At 39.8% G+C, this 20517-nt stretch overlaps 1 protein-coding gene across 1 annotated transcript; it reads right to left on the bottom strand.

Annotated features, from left to right (window-relative positions):
* Positions 1–27: 27 nt before the first annotated feature.
* Positions 28–20301, bottom strand: GLY2 (Metallo-hydrolase/oxidoreductase superfamily protein). The gene is made up of 7 exons (XM_010280643.3): positions 20091–20301; positions 19887–20009; positions 17739–17900; positions 2952–3030; positions 2576–2689; positions 588–764; positions 28–366 (listed from the first exon to the last, which is right to left on the bottom strand). Exons 1-7 carry the CDS (start codon positions 20135–20137, stop codon positions 292–294), a joined length of 777 nt encoding a protein of 258 aa, XP_010278945.1. The 5' UTR covers positions 20138–20301; the 3' UTR covers positions 28–291.
* Between the last annotated feature and the right edge of the window lie 216 nt (positions 20302–20517).

Raw genomic sequence — 20517 nt, 5'->3', positions numbered from 1 at the left:
AGTTTGAAGGAAGAAAACAATGAATAATGTCTTTTAAAAGGGTAATTTTGGAATTTCAGAATATTATAAATCACATGTGACATCATGTGACAGACTACTAATGGCGGATGCTAAATTGAAGTTCGGGTATGACACTACCCACCCAAAGGTCAGGGTACTACACTGAACTGTTCCCTAAAAAAACAAAAGCAAAAAGCATAATCTGGTCTCTTACACATGCACAAACACACGTACAGGCGCTACTCTATGCATATAAAATACAGTAAAATGACACAATATCTAAGTCCTTAATCAGCTTCTCCAATTATCTTTGCGACGCCTTACTTCCCGGAGGGCTTCAACCGGTGAGAGACAACCAACTTTTTCCTGTGGGTAAGAAAGCAAATGTTCCATTAGCATCAAATTAAGTTTGCGCAAGTTGAAAGAACCCATAAGCCAGTGGCAGGAACATCCGACTGGTGAATAAATATAAGAAAGTCAATTACTGGATGGTTGGAAGAGAAAGGAATAATGAAAAGAATTTGACCATTAAATTCACATGAGAGAGAGAGAGAGGTAGTGGTGGAGGAGGAGGACAAGAGTAATACCTGCAGTTGTGGTAGATCAACCCGCATGAATGGATTAATCTCCAACTCATCTTCAATGGTTGAGGGAATAGTAGGGAGGTTTCCCTGTCGTTGATGCTGTGCCCATGATAATTTCTGTGTTATTCTTGCATTATCTGGTTCAATCGTTAATGCAAACTGCAGATTTTTCACTGTATACTGCAGAAATAGAAAGTGACATGTTATATGGAGAAAAGTAGAACTATTCCAACTAAGGTTTTAAAAGGCTAAAACAAAACATTAAAAAAAAACAAATAATTGAAGTTTTCCTAAGTACACTAAAAGCAATACTATAATTAGATTAACTAGAAACTACTAATACTATATAGAATATTTGTTGAATTATTAAATACTCGCATTCCACAGAATTTCTTATATTTTATTTTCCTTTCCTGCTACATGTTTCAGAATAATCTGTTTTGCTGAAGAGGTCATTCATCATGGCTAGAGTTTCCAGTCCCATTTCTTTTGAAGAAGGTGATGTGTGATTTTTTATTTTTTATTTCTAGTCCTAACTTGTTTTTATCCCTCTTAATTTCTCTGTTGAGATCTGATTGATACATTTGGTTCATTATTTGACTTTCAATGCTTTTTCTTTTTGGATTATTGAACATTTTGAGAATTTTCCAAGTGTACAATGGGAGGAAGAACAGCCCAACTTAAAAGTTTTTTTTGGGTTCAAAGGGGAAAGGGGAAGAAATCTTTTTTTTTTTTTTTTGAAAAAAAGAGAAGAAATCTCACCATGCAATACAAACCAGAATGAGTTATTATCAACAGGGGAGCATTTTAAATTTGAGCCCAAGGTCTAATAGAAGGTTCCTCAAGTAAGAGCTCACAAAATGCATCTCATAGGCAGAGTCTCAGGAGAACCACTGGATGGTCCCAGTGCATGAGGCTCCCGCCGATGTGGGGTCTGGGGAGGGCCAGATGTATGAATCCTTACCCCTGTACATACAGAGAGGCTGTTTCCAACCATTGGGTGATCCGTCCTAAAGAATTCCAAATGCAAAAAAGCAGCAACATAAGATGATTCTCAACCATCTGATTGAGAATCACTACCCCCCTTGAGTTTTGATTCATTCTCCCACCTGTTACTGTTCCAACTGTACTAAGTTTATGGGTGGACTAAACTATAAAACCCCCCTTTCTTTTTTATTTTTTTGGGAGCCCCAATAGACTATACATTTCATTATCTAAATGCAAGTGCTGAAGAATAAATAATTGAAAAATTAGAACCGTGTTTACTTAATAGATCTCCAGAGGCAACAGTAGTACAACTAAATGGTGGACCTCAATCCTTCGAGTGCCAGCCATGTGCCTACATGCTTTAATCAAGGGGGAACCCCTACATGGATGGTTCCTTTATGCTCGTACTTCTTTCTATCACAATAAAACTTTTTGACCTCATTAATGATTAAAAAATATGATACTTTATTAAAAATAAGAAGTGGAGAACAAAAAAGTGTTTGATTTGTCAAAATTTTAAAGGATGACCCTTGAGTAAATAGATTGTTTTTACATCACGGTCAAAGTAAACTTGAGTTGGCTTTGGCAATGATCCCAATATAAACATAATAAATTGATGATTTATACATTTTCTAATGCTGTGCCTTCAAAAAATCGAAATAAGATTAGCTGAACGCTTTAGCAGTTCAGCAGGCTGTGGAACCAATAATAACACTCCACATCAGTCATAAAATACATGAGGCCACAATCATTCAACCTCTCAGTGTGGGGCCCATGCATTTTATCCATGGTGTGGAGCACTGTCATTGGTTCCACAGCCTGCTGAACAGCTAAAGCGTTCAGCTAATCTGAATTCCAAAAGATCACCCACAACCAGATCTTTTGTATCTGGATTCTGGACCATGAATTTTCTATCTTAATGAAAACACATGATAACTCAAGTGTTTGATAATGTCAAAGTTTTAAATGATAATCCCTGAATTAAAAAAAAAAAAATGATTTACCTCGTGGCCACAGTAAACTCGAGTTGGCTTTGGCAATGATCCCAATATCACACATAATGATTGATACATTTGCTCAGCTGTGCCTTCAAAAAATTTCCCACAACCAGCAACGAACTACAAATATAGATAAAAATCACCATAATTAAAATGGGAGTGCATGAAAATAAAAAATAAAACCAGTTCTCAACCGAGAACCAGATGCATGGAAGGTTCTTATTAACTATTGGGTTACGTTTAAAATAAAAATTCACCAAAATGGTGGCCGTCAAATGATGGTCCAAGTCCCTAGCATGTTCATCACATGTATGGCTAATACATTAAATTTCACTACAACCTAATTGTGAAAAGAAACAAAAAAGGTCTGCATTCTACTGACCAATGTATCTCCAGTAAAGACAGCTGGATCCTCTTCCTCTTTGCCCGTCAAGTAATAACTTATATGACCTTTAGTATGGCTGATGAAAGCATGCCATAAGAAATAAAAAATTCAGACCAATATTTCACAACAGAGAATCAACCTCACAAAAAAAACAAAAAAAAAAAAACAAAATGTACAAATTAGAATACATGGTGCATCCTATATTAACATGTTCTGCCTTATGGAGGTCTTTACTCAGTTCAGTAAGTTGGCTGTGGAAGGAGGTATGTGGGATGGCTTTGAGATCGCTCCAGGAGGGGAGAAGGTTCATCTTCTCCAATTTACAGATGATACTTTATGCTTTTTTGATTCCTTGGCTGAGCAGCTTGAATCTATGTTGGGCATTCTTTGCTGGTTCAAGGTTGTGACTGGGCTCAAAGTTAACCTTTGTAAGAGTGTGATCTTTCCCATTGGCCATGTGGAGAATTTGGAGTTAGATGAGATATTGGCCTGTCAGGTAAATCATCTCCCAGGAAAACCTTTTTCCTCTGGGGGCTAAATGCACCTCCTCTTCTGTCTGAGATCCTGTGATTGAGAGAATGGAGAAGTTGGCTTCCTGGAAGGCCAAATACCTATCTGCAGGGGATAGAGTGACCCTTTTAAAGAGTACCCTCTCCAACCCCCCAGTCTATTTTCTCTCACTCTTTCCCATCCCCTCCAAGGTTTCTAAAAAGTTAGAATCCCTCCAAAGGAACTTCTTGTGGAGGGGGTGGGAAGATGAGAAGAGAATTCATTGGGATCAGGTCTGTTTGCCTGTTAAAGAAGGTGGGCTGGGAGTGAGAAAACTAAAGATTTTTTATTCTGCCCTCTTAAGTAAGTGGATTTGGAGGTTTGGTTCTGAAAGGGATGCATGGTGGAGGTCTCTGATTGCTGCTAAATATGGTGTGGATTGGGGTAACTGGAGATCTTTGGACCCTCTTCAGATGTGGGGTTGTTCCTTGTGGAAAGGTATCATGAGAAACTTCCCCTCTTTTTCAGAAGGTTTGGAATATAAGGTGGGAGATGGAAAGAGGCTGAAACTCTGGAAGGATCCCTGGTGCTTAGACTCCCCCTTGGCTGAGGTCTTCCCTAATCTCTGTCATTGTGCTTCCTCCCCTGATGCATCAGTATTTGACTCTTTTGAGTGGGAGGAGGGGTATGCTGTTTGGTGTCCCCTCTTTAGAAGGAACCTCCATGACTGGGAGTTGGAGCAGCTGCTAAAGCTATTACAGCTATTGCAGAATCAGCATGTTTCTGTTGAGGTGGATGACAAATGGAAGTGGAAATGGAGTGGTGATGGGGTTTTCTCAGTTAAATCTATGGCAGAGAAGCTAAGTCAAGGTGCTAATGTGGGTTTCCCTAGCAAGCAGATCTGGGTCTCTACCAGTCCTTCTAAGGCAAGTTTTCTGGTTTGGGTTCTGGCTCTAGATAAATGTTTGTCTAGATCTAATCTGAGTAGGCGTGGGATTCAGACCCGACTTGAACTGTGGTATTTGTGGATTGGTTCTTGAAACTGGTGATCACCTTTGCATTCATTGCCCTCTGTCTGCTAAACTATGGGAGCATTTCATAAATCAGCAGGCATCAGCTGGGTTATGCCTCAATCTGTAAAGGAGGTTCTGTGCAGTTGGAAGCTTCCTGGTCTGAGCAAGAAAGGGAAGCTGGTCTGGAAAACAATCCCCGCAGCTGTCCTGGTCACTGTCTGGTCTGAAAGGAACAGTCATGTCTTCTGTAACAAAGCTAGAGCTCCTGAAGATCTGCTTAAGACGGCTGTCAATAGACTTGCTTCTTGGTTATCTGTAATTTCAGAATTTAAAAATCAGAATGTCTTTCAGCTCCTTGAATCCCACTCCATTTGGGCTTTGTAATGTGGTAGTTCTCCTGGTGTTTTCTCACTAGGTTGCTGTTGTATTGTAGCTTCTCTCATCAATAAAATTCTTACTTTACCTTCTCAAAAAAAAAAAAAGAGATCATAAGTTAAAGATTTAGTTACTCCTAGTGCAACTTGGGCTAGGTTAGCCTGAACCCAACCCTGGAGAAGTCATGTTGGGTTAGAGTTGGGATTAAAAAATATGAACCTAAACACCAACAATTAGAATTTTTGGTGTGAAATAAGGATGTGTTATGTGACATTCTCTTGAACAGAGAAAGGACACGATCCTTCGAGCTGTAGTGCCGGAGCACTGCTCAAAGAGGTTTGAAACCTACTCAAAAGAAGGCTTTGAAATGAGGAAGACGATAGAATATCCAATGATCTATTATCAGAAAGAAATTAAATAGATATAGGGCCATTCTTGTTCTTGGCGGTTGTAACAATAAAAAATTAATTATAATAATCATCCTTATAGAAAGATTGGCAATGATTTCCACGTTGTCACTGGAATGGATATCATCCATGGGTTGCGAACTTGGATGCTCATGGGCTGGGTCGAAAGAAGAGTGGGCTGTTGTAACAGGCCCAATAAGCCCCAAGGCTCATAACACTCCCCCATCCTTGAAAATGGCCTCGTCCTCGAGGTCCACTTGAGGAACTTGCAGATTAACACATTCCCCCTCTTCCAAGTAGCATCGACTTCTGAGATGCCCAAATATATTGTGTGGAAGAAGTTGTGAAGCCATAGCAGAGTCATTCCCATCTAGGACTTTTCCAATGGTCATCATTCTTGTCTTCACTGTAACTAATGGAGTGTGATGTTACTAGCAATCATGGAATTGTTAGCAGACCCAACCAGGCAATATGTGCGGGTAGTGTGGTATAGAATGTTGTCGTGCTTCACCTCTTGAAAGAGACGCTCCCCATCAACAGTTTCTCTACTTGCATCCCCTAATGCAAACGCCAAAGCAACAGTGATGGAACATACCAGCAATTTGCCATCTAGCCCACCTACAACTGTAGCTACCGTCACAACCAAACAAGGGTTGTTGGTTGACACTATTTTTAATTCATGAAGCATGGCAATTCCTGAACCAATTGAAACCCACACAAGTTCAAGAGGACAGGCAAGGATTAGGTTCCTCGGTTGACTTCCAACATCAATGAATTCTGCATCCCTATGTTGACCGCTAAGAGGAGGAATTCTTCTTATCTTGCTATCAAATCCTGATGAAATAATTTCTTCTACAACAGCACCACAACGATTGATTTGAGCATTGCTTTTCTTCACCAATATACCACTGTGTTCAATGCCCTGAATCCATCCAATTATATTACCACATTGTTGCTAATCAAGATAACCTTTTGAATGCCTTTGAGATTAGCTGATGGCGACACACTCTTCAAGTGCCCTGTGAAAGGAATGGGGTCGCTATTTGGAACATTGATGAGTGTAAACTAATAGCTTTACCATGAGAAACAGTGGCAAAATGGTCATTCAGCCAAAGGCATCTAATCATCATATCATCTACTCCCCATGTGCCAAAACATGGCAACATTTTCTCCACCGTTCCAAGCTTACCTTGGTCATCCTCCAAATCCTTGCATACACAATTAGAACTTCTTTGCAATCAAAATTTCGATCAACAGTATTAATGCTTTCTTTGTGACCATCTTCAGAGTATAACTCTTCTGTCTTTTTCTTGGTATTCTCATCATATATTGTAACTTTTTTATTTAAACTCACACTGATGAACTTGCTACTAGCACGCATGGCAATACAACTTGACATTTGTCTTGAATTGCTGTTCAAGTCCACAATAATGCCTAAATTTTTTATATAAACATGAATTAGGGGTTTTTCCTTCCTGTCACCATAAGCGGTTGTCCTCAGATCCTTAGGAGATCATGGAGGTCATTGATCTGATCAACAAGGACCTTAAATTCATTCTGAAGGATGTAATCATCCTATGTACCCATGTTGGCTCTTGGAATGCTGCCACCTGGTTTTATCTTCAACGAGAATCCTGACACCTCATCTGTCTGAGCTAGATAATGGGTCCCACAAAGACTCAAATTCCATGTTGTCAAGCTCCCAGCAAGCATTTCACCTAATAGCCACAAATCAACCATTGTCAACAACTGGTGGGGTAGTATTTATCAACTCCTGCACATCATATTTACCTTTGACAGCTTCTCTGGAAGCAAAACAACAGGTTTGGTTGTGGCTATCTCCAAATTTTCATGGGCAGAACGTGATCTTGACAGGAACCACCTACATTGCGTTTGAGCCCTAGCTTCTTGTCTCCCTTAGGATTAGAGTCTTCAACAAGAGTTTGCTCTCTTGCTGAACCTCCCATTTTTTGCAGCAGAGTGATATCAAACGGAGCCTTGACAGAGATAACTTGAGCAGCATCCTGTTGAATGGCATAGGTGTATTTTTTGCAATATCTCATTGCCGTAAGCTTGTGGATTGGAATCTCATTTGACAGAGGTTCTGTATCAAGAAGAACAACATCAGCAATAGCTTCTCTGTCTTCCTGAACTTCAACCTTTACATCATTGACTGGTTTGGGTGGCTTATTGGCCAAAATGGTTACCGAAATATCAAATGATTGCTTGAATGCCCCAACTATAGAAGCCATGCATGACTGGGACCTAGCTGATGCAATGGATTTTTGTATGAAAACATAGAGGAAACAACTAAGGGTTTCCATTACCTGTAGAGCCGAGTTGCCCAAAACATTAGTGGGTCTATGGATGCAAACCAAAGCAGATGGAAAAATGGGAAGGGCTCATGGTTTGAGTTTAAGTGCTGGACTGGGGATGGGATAAATTGGCTTGGGATAACATTGGGGTTTCAGGGAGAAGAGGCAAAGAGAATACGGTTAAAGATGGGACCTGGTCTGGCATTAGGGCTTGATGGAGAGTGATATTTGAGCCCCAACTTAGGATCAGGGTTTGGTGTGCCTTGTTACAATGGCAACATCAGAAGTACTAGCAATTTCACAGAAGACAAGCTTGGAGACTAGGGAATGAAAAAGGTTAGTAGAGCTTCGGTGGTATGATGATTTCCTGGCGTCAGAGAGGGAGGTGGGTTTCCCACCACCGGTTGTCCTTTTGTCACCTCACTGTTGAAGCCAAACAATGGCTTGGGTTATGGTTGTCGTTACCGTTGAGTCCATTGCTAAGCTTGCTACAATGGTTGGAATGGCAATGGAAGTGACAACAAGAAAGTGTAGGATTTTCTTAGAAGGGTAAGGGTTTTTGTAGATTGATTTTGATAGTTTTCGGTTATGCCCAAAGGTGGCATGGCGTCTTATACTAAAAGCAGGGGATGGTTGGGCCCCACTGACGATGTAGGTGCCAAGACCAAAGGAGAGGGCCGGGTGGATGGGTTCCCAATGTGAGGGTAGATTGAGTTGAGAGAGAGAGAGAGAGAAAGAGGCGAGATGAAGAGAGTTGAAGTGGTGCTTGGGATAAGTTGACAAGGTTTATTTGAATGGGCTTCTTTTTGTCTTTAGAGACGGAGAAGGAGATTAGGGGTTGGGCTATAGTGATAGCCATAGACAGGTCCATGGAAGGATTAGGGTTGGGAATTTGATGGATCTTGACAGGGGGTACGATGGTTTTCACACCATTGTTCTGGACCGCGACCATTGTTTCACCAACACAGGTTGCTGGATTTGGTACAAGGCTTGAATCCTCTGCTACCTTCAATGCTCCTTCAGGAATAGAGGTTCGTCGACTGTGTTCTTCCAACGGAAACAAGTAGTTCGCTCTAAAATTTTGTCAAGAAGGGCAAGGATTTTCTCTTGCCATTTCTCCATCATGTTTAGGCGCTGAATCTATTCATCCTTTCCCTTGGACTGAACTACGTCTGATACCATTTGTTATGTGACTTTCTCTTGAACAGAGAAAGGACACGATCTCTCGAGCTGCAGTGCCAGAGAGGGTTGAAACCTACTCAAAAGAAGGCTTCGAAATGAGGAAGACAATAGAATATCCGATGATCCATTATTAGAAAGAAATTACATAGATATAGGGCCATTCTTGTTCTTGGCGATTGTAACCATCAAAAAGTAATTATAATGATTCATCCCTATAGAAAGAAGAGTGGGCTGTTATAACGGGCCAAATAAGCCCCAAGGCTCGTAACAGGATGTTATCCTGAATCACCGTAGCTTTGTTCCCATCAATAATGTTAATGTTAAAATTAACTCTAATGAGCTAATCCTCACCTTAAGAAGAACCCAACTAGATGCCAGCTTTGGGTTGGGTTAGGGTTGAGGAATTCTAGATTGAGTTGGGTTACAGTTGACTAATTCAGGTTAACGGTTGGGTTGGGGGTCTTGACTAATTAGGTAGGCAAGGTTTTGTTTGCAAATTGGATCTTGAAAAGGCCTATGATTTAGTAGACTGGAGTTTTCTGCTAGAGGTGCTCAGAAAGTGTGGTTTTGGGGATAGATGGTGCAAGTGGATAGGTGGTTGTCTGACGTCTTGCCATTACTTAGTTTTAGTAAATGGAGTAGTAAAGGATTTTTTCCCTGCATGTAGGGGCTTGAGACAAGGTGATCCATTGTCCCCTTTCCTTTTCACATTGGTTGTTGATGTTTTTAGTAGACTTTTGTCAATAGTAGACAGGGTTGGATTGATAAGAGGATGGAGATTAGGAAGAAATCAAGTTTCGGTTACCCACCTTCAGTTTGTAGATGATATCATAATCTTTTGTAAGGGATGTGATTTATTGATGGCAAGGAATCTGAGAAATCTAATAACCCTCTTTGAGAATGTCTCAAACTTGAAAATAAATCTTGAGAAGAGCTGTGTGGTGGGGCTAAATGTGGAGGGAAGGGAGTTGGAGTCTATTGTTGCCTGCTTAGAATGCCCTATTTTTGCTTGGCCCTTGACCTATCTAGGACTTCCCCTAGGTGCAAACCCAAAGGAAAGTAGGTTTTGGATCCCAGTGGTAGAGAAGTTTGAAAAAAAAGGCTAGTGACCTGGAAAAAGAACTATATCTCTCTGGGGGGTAGAATAACTTTGATTAGGGCCACACTCGCAAACTTACCATCTACTTTTTATTTGTTTTTAGGAAACCTGTTAGCAAAGCCAAGAAGATAGAAAAGTTGATGAGGGATTTTTTATGGGAACCAGGTGTAGAGAAAAATGATCATTTGATTAAATGGGAGGTGGTGAGTCGAAGCAGGGAATAAGGGGGCTTAGGGTTAGGGAACCTAGTAAATAAGAATGAAGATCTTTTAGGCAAGTGGTTATGGAGGTGGCCTCTGGAAAGAGAGATTGTGGCATGAGGTGGTGGCTAGTATCCATGGTTGTTCTGAATCTGGTTGGGATGCTGGGGTATCTCAACGGGCCACACTCACTACACCTTGTAAGGCGATTTTTGGCATCCTCCCAAAATTTCTCAAGTTCGTAAGGTATGATGTTTGCAATGGTAATTCTATGCTTTTTTGGGAAGATGTTTGGGTGGGCAACCAACCATTAAAAGACCTCTATCCCTCTTTTTTATTTCCCTCTATAAAAAGGAGCCTATTTCGAGGTTTCTTTCTCCCCCCATTCTCCCATTGTCTCTTAATTGGGATTTTGGGTTCCGTAGAGGGTTGAGGGATGAGGAATCGATTTCTGCCGCTGAGCTCTTACTTTTACTTGATTCTGTTTGTTTGGACCCTCCTAAATCAGATAGAAGAATTTGGTCTTTGACCTCGAGTGGCTCCTTCTTTTGTTCTTCCTTCTTTAAGTCCCTTTGCTCTACTCCTTCCCCTTTGTTGTTCCCAATTAAAGAAGTCTAGTCAAGGCCAATTCCACCTAAAATTGCTGGTGTTTGTTGGGAAGTGTATTATGGTAAAATTAATATTGTGGATAATGTACAAAAAAAAGAGATCTTATTCATGCTTGTCCCCCAATTGGTGCATTTTATGTAAAGTGTAGAATGAGGATTGTTATCACCTACTAATTTCTTGCTCTTTTACAGTAAATAATTGGAATTGGGTTTTTATGTTGTATGGGTACAGGTGGAACCTGCCTCCTGAAGTAAATATGCTTTTTGATCCGTCTTTTTTTGGTTGGCCAACAAAGAGAGGGAAAGTAATGTGGAAATGTATTAGGGCAACCCTCTCATGGACCATTTGGGAGGAAAGAAATGCCAGAATTTTCCAGGAGAAGGAGAGAAGCATTGCTGAAATAAAGGATTGTATACAAACAAGGGCAACCCTTTGGCTAAAAACTACTGATCTCTTTGCGGATTGCCCTAGTGATGACCTTCAAGGAGTTGGGCAGCAGTGGCCTCCACATCATCCAAGAAAAATAGAACACAAGCAAGTTGGTTACCCCCTCCGGAAGGAGTTGTAAAGTTGAACTTTGATAGGAACAGTCAAGGCAATCCAGGACCTTCGAGTATAGGAGGGATCTTAAGGAATAAGGATGGCAACATTCTGTCCTTATTCTCAGGTCCAGTGGATTATGGAGACTCTACAAGGGCTGAGATATTAGTTGTGGTATAAGGACTACAGATTTCCAACCAACTTGGAGTGAATAATTTGATAGTTGAAGAAGACCCTAAAGTGATAGTGGGATGGATGTTGAACCCAAAAACTGTTGTTTGGGGATATAGGGACATAATCAAAAAAGTCAAATGGCTTATGGGAACCATGTTAGTTAGCTTTCAGTGGTTTAGTAGATCGGCAAATGCTTTGGCAGATTCTTTAGCTAAACAAGGGGCTTCAAGGGATTCTCTATTTTTGGCTAATTTGTAACTACAACCTAAAAAGAGTTGGGTTTGGAACCACCTTTAAGGGGAGGTAACACCTCGTGCCTCCTCTTAGGGTGCTTCATGCTTGTACTATTTCTATCTCTATTTAATAAAATACCATTCATTCATAAAAAATAAAAAAAAACGGTTGGGTTGGGTGTTCAACACCTAGAGTGGGGCTATGATTGATCTCAACCAACCTAGCATGGCCTGATATGCACCTATAGTTGCTCCTAACTTCACAAGAAATACAAGAGAAAAAGAAGCTATAAATTTTATATCATGGAAGGTGACTTCAAACTTTCAAGGTAGTACTGGGATGGCTAAGAAACAATAGCCTGGTTATGGTAGTTCACAACAATCATCAGGGAAAATTAAGAGTTACATGCAACTCGAGGAAAGGCACGACATGCGACCTTTCCTTTAAAGCTACTTACAAAATTATAAGTACAAAAGAAATTACATTGAAGCCCAAAATAAAGTATCCCAGAGAACCCCTTGTTTTGCAAGTGAATCAGCCAATGAGTTTGCTGATCTGCCTACTCATTGAACTCTGATTGTCATATTCCTTGTTAACCATTTAACCTTTTGAGAAGATCTCTAAAACCCCAAATCACAATGTCCGGATCCTTCAGCCAACCCATTATCACTTGGGAATTCCCTTCAATAATCAGATACTCTATGCCTAGCTGATTTGCAAGCTGGATTCCTTAGCAACAAGTAATTCGGCCCTTAGAGGGTCTCCCACACCCGCAGGACCTGAGTAGAAAGATATAATTGTTACTATCTTTGTTTTTCAGTACTCCTCCTATGCCCGAAGGTCCTAGATTTCCTCTACTACTTCCATCAAAGTTCAGCTTGATAAACTCCTCCCCTGGTAACATCCATTCAACCCCATGTCTGTCCTTCCTGGTAGAAGTATTAGCCACTATTAACTGGCTTCTCCATAAGTCATCAAAAGAGTATGCATCAAAGATCTTTAACATTTTCAGCCACTGAATTGCCCTTGTCGGAATACATTCTTTAACTTCTAAGAAGCTCCTTTCTTTTTCACAAAAGATTTTGGGGTCCCTTTTTTCCCAAACTATCCACAACAAAGCCGCTCTTATGCACTTCACATAATTCTCCCTCTCTTTGTGTGCCATTCAAAAACAGATGGACTAAACAACAAGCTAGTATCAGATGGCAGGTTCCACCTACACTCAAACAACGTAAGAATCCAATTCCATAAAGTTGTAGCAAAGGAGCAAGAGATCAGTAAATGGTGACAGTCCTCATTCTGAGATTTACAAAGAACACACCAATTCGGGGATAAGCACCAATTTGGTCTTCTCTTTTGTAGGTTTTCAAAGGTGTTAATCTTACCATAATAAACTTCCCAACAAAAAACAACAATCTTGGGGGAATGGGCCTAGTCCAAAATTCTTTAACTGGGAAATTCTAAGGTGTAGAAGTGGAACAAAGGGACTTGAAGAAAGAGGAGCAAGTGAAAAAACCTTTCGGGTTAGGGGTCCAAATTCTTGTGTTAGGTTTGAGGGGATCTAAACAAATAGACTCAAGTGAAGACAATAAATCTGAAACACAAGCACTTTCATCATCACATAACCCTCTACGGAAACCAAAATCCCAGTTTAGGGCCACAGAAGAATCTAAAGGAAATAAAACTGGAAACCGGCTCTTCCTTATAAAGGGAAAGAGAGTAAAGAGAGGGAAAAAGGTCTTTAAGAGGTTGGCTGCCCACCCAAATGACTTCCCAAAAAAGAACATTGTGTCCAGAATTAACATCATACCTTACCAGATTGAGAAAATGGGGTAGAATTCTGTGAATGGCTTTCCAGGGTGTTGCAAGATTCACCCGTCGAGATACCCTGGCATCCCAACCGTTCTGCAAACAGCCATGAATACTATCCACCACCTTGTGCCACAACCTCTCTCTCTCTCTCTAACGGCCATCTCCAAAGCCACTTCCCTAGTAGAGCTTCATTCTTAAGAACTAGATTTCCCAGTCCTAATCCCCCTTCTTCCTTACTCCTACTGACTATCTCCCTCCTAATCAAATTATCCTTCTTCTCTTCCCCTAGCTCCCACAAGAAATCCCTCATCATCTTTTCTAGTTTCTTGGCTTCCCTTGAGGGTATCTTGAATATAGAAAGAAAATAAACCGGAAGACTAGCAAGTGTCGCCCTAATCAAGGTCACTCTACCCGCTATCGAAATGTAACCTTTTTCTAAGCAGCTAGCCTCTTTTCAAACTTTTCCATAATTGGATACCAGAACCAACTTTCTTTTGGGTTAGCTCCTAAAGGAAGACCCAAGTAGGTTAAAGGTCAACCAGACACGGAACACTCTAGAGAACCTACTATAGCCTTTACCTTCCAATCTTCCAAATTGATTTGCTGGTTTAATAAAATTTCACTCATTTATCAAAAAAAAAAAAAACAATCATGAGGGAAAAGCTTCAATAACAAACATTATCAAGCGCTCTCATTGTGTGCATCAAGCTACCGATACAATGGTGGACACTTTGGAAAAGAAAGGGATGACTAGACAGCAACTTTTTTGGAGTGCAAGTGGGCTTCTTAATGTGAACCTACACTGTTAGAAGTTGTTTGGCTGATGCCTTATTAAGAAGTCCATTTTAGTTGCTCAACCATAGTATTGATGTCATACAAAGATAATGACTGATAGCACTAGTGGGTTACACAAGATTGTGCAGTGCATCATTCAGTTCATATTATAGAGCTAGAATCCATTCTATGTGGTATAAAACTTGATAGCCAAGGGATTTGTGCTCTAGCAGCTGAACAGCTAATAATGTAATCAATGAAAAGAACTCCCCCATGAAAAGACTTGCTACTCGTCATAGTATTGATGTCATACAAAGACACTACTGCTATCATTCATACAAAGTTTGAAATCAATACAAAGGCACGCATGTCTCTTCATAGTATTGATGTCATACAAAGACAATGACTGATAGCCAAAAGTCTCTTTTATGAATAAAATAGAACTTAGGAGCATGGCACTGTTGGGTAAATGGCTGTGGAGGTTTCCTTTAGAGAAAGAGAAGTTATGACATAATGTAATTGCAAGTGCTCATGGCATTGCAGACAACAGATGGAACGCTGGTCTCAATCCTAAGGCAAAAAAGGCTTCTCCTTGGAAAGAAATTCATAGTTTGCTACCAATTTTCCTTCCGCTGGTCAGGTATGATGCATGTATGGGTAACAAAGTACGTTTCTGGGAGGATGTCTGGCTTCGGGACACTCCTCTCAAAGACAGATTTCCACCTATCTATTCTTTGTCCCTCAACAAAGGGAGAGTGATTTCTTCAGTGCTTGTTAATGAAAACTCTTGGGATCTAGGATTAAGGAGAGCGTTAAAGGAATCTGAAATGGACTTAGTAGATGATCTTATCTCCCTTCGTAATACTGCATTACTGGACCTCTCTTGTCAGGACATTAGGATCTAGTTAGAGTACCCTTCTGGCTCCTTTACCTATGCCTCTTTCTTCTCCGCCCTCCTTCAATCCTCGCACCCAGGAGGCTCCTTTCCTACAAAGGAAGTCTGGTGTAATCCTGTACCCCCAAAAATAAGAGCCTTTTTCTAGGAGGTGGTGCTCCAGAAAATTAATACTCTAGATAATTTACAAAAAAGGAGGCTGAATCACTGCCTCTCCCCTCGTGTTTGTTGCCTTTGTTTGGGAAATGGTGAGACAATAACACATCTTTTACTTTCTTGTCCCTTTGCTTCTTGTGTGTGGAGTTGGTTTTCTTCCTTATTTGGCTACAGGTGGACCCCTCTCCCGGACATGACAAGTCTTTTCAACCCAAGTTTCTCCCTACTACCAAAGAAAAGGGGAAGAGTGATGTGGAGGGCAACAAGAGAAGTCATTCTTTGGTCTTTAAGAGAAGAAAGGAATAGCATAATATTCCAAGGGGCACAAAGATCAATAGAACAAATCATTGACTGTGTAGCCATTAAAGTCATACATTGGCTGAAAGTAAGTGACTTATTTAAAGCAGTGTTTTAAAAGGCGTAGGAAGCATATGCCTGGAGGCGCTCCCAAAACACCCTAAGGCGTATGCCAAAGGCGCTGACACCTCTGAGGCATATGCCTCATGCACTTTTTTCATGAGGCATGCTAGAGGTATACGCCTCATGTGCCTCATGCACATCTTATATAAAAAGAAAAAAAAAAGAATAAAAGAAAAAAGAAAAAAAAAGGAAAGGAAAGGAAAGGAAAGGAAGGGAAGAGAAAGAAAAAGAAAGAGAAGAAAAAAAGAGAAAAGAAAAGAAAAGGAAAGGGAAGGGAAGGGAAGGGAAGAAAAGATAAGGGGAAAGAAAGTGGTTTGCCCCCTGCCCCTTCAGCTGGGGGGCAAAAAGACCCCCTCTTTCCACTAATGTTATGCATCTTTGTTCTTCTTAATATAAAATATTTTTATTAAAAATAAAGAAAAAATGAGATCCCCCCTTCCTCCTCCTAACCCCCCTCCTCTTAAGGAGACTTACTCCACCTTGTGTTCGGGAGGCTTACGCCTCTTGCGTTCTGAACTACGCCTCACGCCTCTAGGTAGTGGAACGCCTCGCATCATGCCTCTGTGTTTTAAAACATTGATTTAAAGACTTTTCAGTGGATGATATACAAAGGGGTTGGTCAGTAATGGCAAACTCTTCATCCAAACAGCTTGTTCTTTAGCCTTCTTGGACACCTACAGCACAACAAAGGGTAAAATTAAACTTTGATGGAAGCTCCATCGTCGGGGATGGGGAGGGCAGAATGGTGGCACTATACTCTGGTCCCATAGGAGTGGAAGACTCTTTGAGAGCTGAAATTTTGGCTCTCCTACAAGGCCTGAGGTTTGCCAAGCAATGGGGATTTCAGAACTTGGAAGTGGAAGGGGACTCTAAATTGTTAATAGGGTGGCTGCAAACAAAGAAGTTGGGTGTATGGAATTTTAGATAGCAAACAAGGGAATAATCTACTTGGCAAGGGAAGGTGGAGTAATATTCAAATGGGTAAGGAGATCAACCAACTCTGGGGCAGATAGCTTGGCAAAGCAGGGGACATTCAGGGAAATTTTTTTTTGGGGCTGTATTGTGACTCTTGATGTTGTTTGGGGTCAACACTCTTTGTCTGAGTGGTTGACAGTGTAAGATGTTTATTTGATATCCTTAATGAAAGTTACTGTTTCCAATAAAAAATAATAATAAAATAAAATAGAACTCAAAAGAAAAAACATTGCAAATATGAGAAATAATCCAAGTCCCAACAGCTCAAGAAAGAAAGACCCAGGGCACCCACCAAAAGAAGAATCCTTATACAGAAGTTCGACCAGTCCCCTTATAGACTCTATATATTAATTAAAAATAATAAAATTGTATTCATTTTAAGTTTAATTTTTGCTAATTTAGAATCCATTTAAAAATCATAAAAATTAATACAAAATTTGGCCACCCCCATTAGGCTGAGACTTGAATTGTAGCTAGACCGGCTAGACATAACCCAAATAATAATGTTTGAGTTGGACTTTGACTGACTTGGCTCAATTGAGAATGTCATAGGGATACTTCAATTTCTCTTAACAAAACTCATGCATTTTACGGGTCTGACTACTAAATAAATAAATAGATATGAAGTTAAATAGAAAATCTGAAGGCACCACACCATCATCAACGCTTTCTTCATCATCATGAAAACATTCTTGTTGAACTGATACCATTTTGTCATGAATATGGTGAGAAAAATTAGAAGAGAAGACTCTCTTTATATATATTAATATTACAATTATCTAGAATTACAAAAAAGACCCTCAATGAGTCTGATATTACATTAAAGTCCTTGAATGTGAAACTCGGTGTCATATTGCAATATTAGATTCTACCTCTTGTTTGGGGTTCACCTTAGGTTATTGGAAAATTTATTTGGGATTCATCTTAAGTCTCTTATACACATGCCTCACCCACTACCCATATTTGATTAAGGAGAGAAGAAGTTGATTCTATCAGCACATTATCTTAATTTTTTTCTAATCAGAAATCCTTTCAAAATATTGCCTGAGAGCACAGCTGAAGCAGAACAAATTCAGCAGGATATAGTTATTTGGAACAAAGGATGTAAAGCATACCAAGGGGTGTGAAGCGATAATATATCAATATCCCTCCCCAGTTTCAGCTTATCACCATGTTGCAATTTATCTGTGCATCCCTTCACATTATCTACCAAACCACCATAAACTTTAATTCCAGGAACCAGCTTCTTTATCTCATTGTTGCCACCAGCATGGTCCCTATTTAAAAGATACAAGCTAACTGTAAGGAAAATGCATTTTAAATCTGAAATAAAAGTAAAAGGATGGACATCTCTAGTTTTTTAAAATCACAAAGATCATCCATGAATAACAGTATCTCAGAATTTCATTTTTGTAGAACTAACCAACACATACCCAAGCTAATACAAGCTAACTGTAAGGAAAATGCATTTTAAATCTGAAATAAAAGTAAAAGGATGGACATCTCTAGTTTTTTAAAATCACAAAGACCATCCATGAATAACAGTATCTCAGAATTTCATTTTTGTAGAACTAACCAACACATACCCAAGCTAATGCATAACCTTGTTATGGTTTTAACAAAAATAACAGCTTTTAAGTGTTCAAAACATATCACAAAACAAAATGCTAGAGACACAAAAAACAAACCTATATCATCCACAATTATCATGAATCATACGTCTGCAGATTGAATTACTGAAAAAAAAAAGAAAATCTAAACTCAAATTGCTAGTGAAGAAAAGACTCATTAAGAAAACAAATCAATGTCAAACTGAAAAACTGGATTAAAAAAAAAGGTATGCATGTCAAGGACAAGAACAATTTACTAGAAAAGTACACGTTGAGTATACATCTTACTTTTGAGAATCATCATCATCATCATCATCTAAGCCTTGTCCCAACTCCCAACTATATGGGTCGGCTACATGAATCCTGTTTTGCCATTCTGTTCTGTTTAATGCTATATCCATTGTAAAATTATTGGCACTCAAATCGTTTCTTACTACTTCTAGCCATGTCCTTTTTGGTCTACCCCTAGCCCTTCTAGCTACTTCAACTTACAACAACTCATTCCTACGGGTGCGGTTGATGGTCTTCTATGCATGTGATCAAAACCATCTTAATCTACTTTCTCTCATTTTATCACCTATTGGTTCCTTTGAACAACTTTATTTCTGATACTATCTTTTCTAGTTTTTCACTCATTCATCTCAGCATACACATAAGCGTAATCACGGATTAGTTCAGTTCAGTTCCAAGGCAAAACCTGGAAGGTGGAACCTACCTTTATCAATTAAATTAAGTAATTTAATCTGTAGATTATCATAGTATATTAATATATAGTTCAAAACTTATTATTATAATTTAAATCTTGTAATATTACCTTTTACATTACTTATTATACACATTCAAACATTAAACTGAAGAAAATTTATCAAATTGCTTAAGTGACTCAATGGTCAAGTGTTTTGGGATTTTTTAACCCATGATCACCATAGTCTTTGCAACCATGATTGCGTGAGTTCAAATCTTCACATCCTCAAAGTATTTTGGGATTTTTTTCAAGGCCAGTTTGGTTCCAACACTGGTTATCTGGGTCGGTTTGGATAGGGTAAACCCCTGGACCCTGAAACTGGCCTGGGTGGGGGTTGGTTCCAAGATTTGGAACTGAACCCTTAGGGTTGGCTGGTTCGAGGTCACTTCCGTTTGGTTCCTGGTAGAACCTACCCATTTGCTCACTACTCATACACATTTCTGCCACACTATATTTTGTTTTTGACTGCCCAACACTCTGCTACATACAACCGTTAATACAAGACATTTCTAATTCAGCGAGTAACCCTCTCATGTGAATATCCTTTTTTTGACAATTAATGGAAGATACACTATTACAGTTTCAAGTCGTTTCTCACTACTTTGGACCTTGTTATGTCCAACCATTCTTTTCACTTCAATTCTTGAAGCATTCTTTCTCATGATAGCAGCAAATATTCCTTGTAAACTTAGTAAATTGGCACCCTAAACCTAGTTAATCGATGGCATCAACTGAATGAATTATGAATCTTGGTGTTTGGATTCACTAGCCAACCTACAAACTATGAATTATGAATCGAACGTGAACAAATGATTCGAAACATCAACCACGCAGAACCCATAGACTTCAAAATCTACAGTTTCAGCAAGAATCAACATATCAGTGACCAAACCAAAACAGTAGGCTACCAGTGATGATGAGTGGTGAGAACGAGCTTGAGATCAACGCCATTCTCGGCAGCCACCCGAAGGATCTTCTCTGGCTCCACGGGATCGACAACCGCAGCTTCTTTAGATGTCTCGTCGATGATTCTGCAATACAAGAGGCGACGATAAGAAATGCATGATCGTCGTAAAACCCTAACTAGTTGGTCCAAACTGCGAAGAACTTACATGTACGAGTAGTTGTCTTCAAGGCAAAGAACGGGGAGGATCTTCATGGCGAATTCTTCCTTTCTTCTTCGTTAGTTCGTAAGTTAATTAGGGTCCGGTCCCTTAAGATTTTCTTGTTTCTACGATTCTCGGTTGGAGAATCTCCCAGTCTCAGGCAAGGTATTCAGCTCGTCGTCCGCCACGGACTCGAACCGTAGCCAGCCGGTGACACGTATGATGCACCGTGGCACCAAAATAAAAGCTCTAGATCTTTGGAACCAATACAAAGTTCTACCCCAACGCGCGGTTGATGAGCGTTGATATGGACATTGGAAAAACGACAAACGAAACTTCAAGTATTTTGGGAAATAATTTTGCATGTTGCTTTCTACGTTCAACAGTCTGTTTTATCCACGGGACTCTCTCTACGTGACACGTTAGTCCATAT

The sequence above is a fragment of the Nelumbo nucifera genome, chromosome 5, assembly GCF_055504915.1.
Source record: "Nelumbo nucifera cultivar China Antique chromosome 5, China Antique-T2T, whole genome shotgun sequence".
NCBI classification, from domain to species: Eukaryota; Viridiplantae; Streptophyta; class Magnoliopsida; order Proteales; family Nelumbonaceae; genus Nelumbo; species Nelumbo nucifera.
The sequence above is the reverse complement of the archived record's forward strand: the minus strand, read 5'-3'. Positions and strand labels throughout refer to the sequence as shown.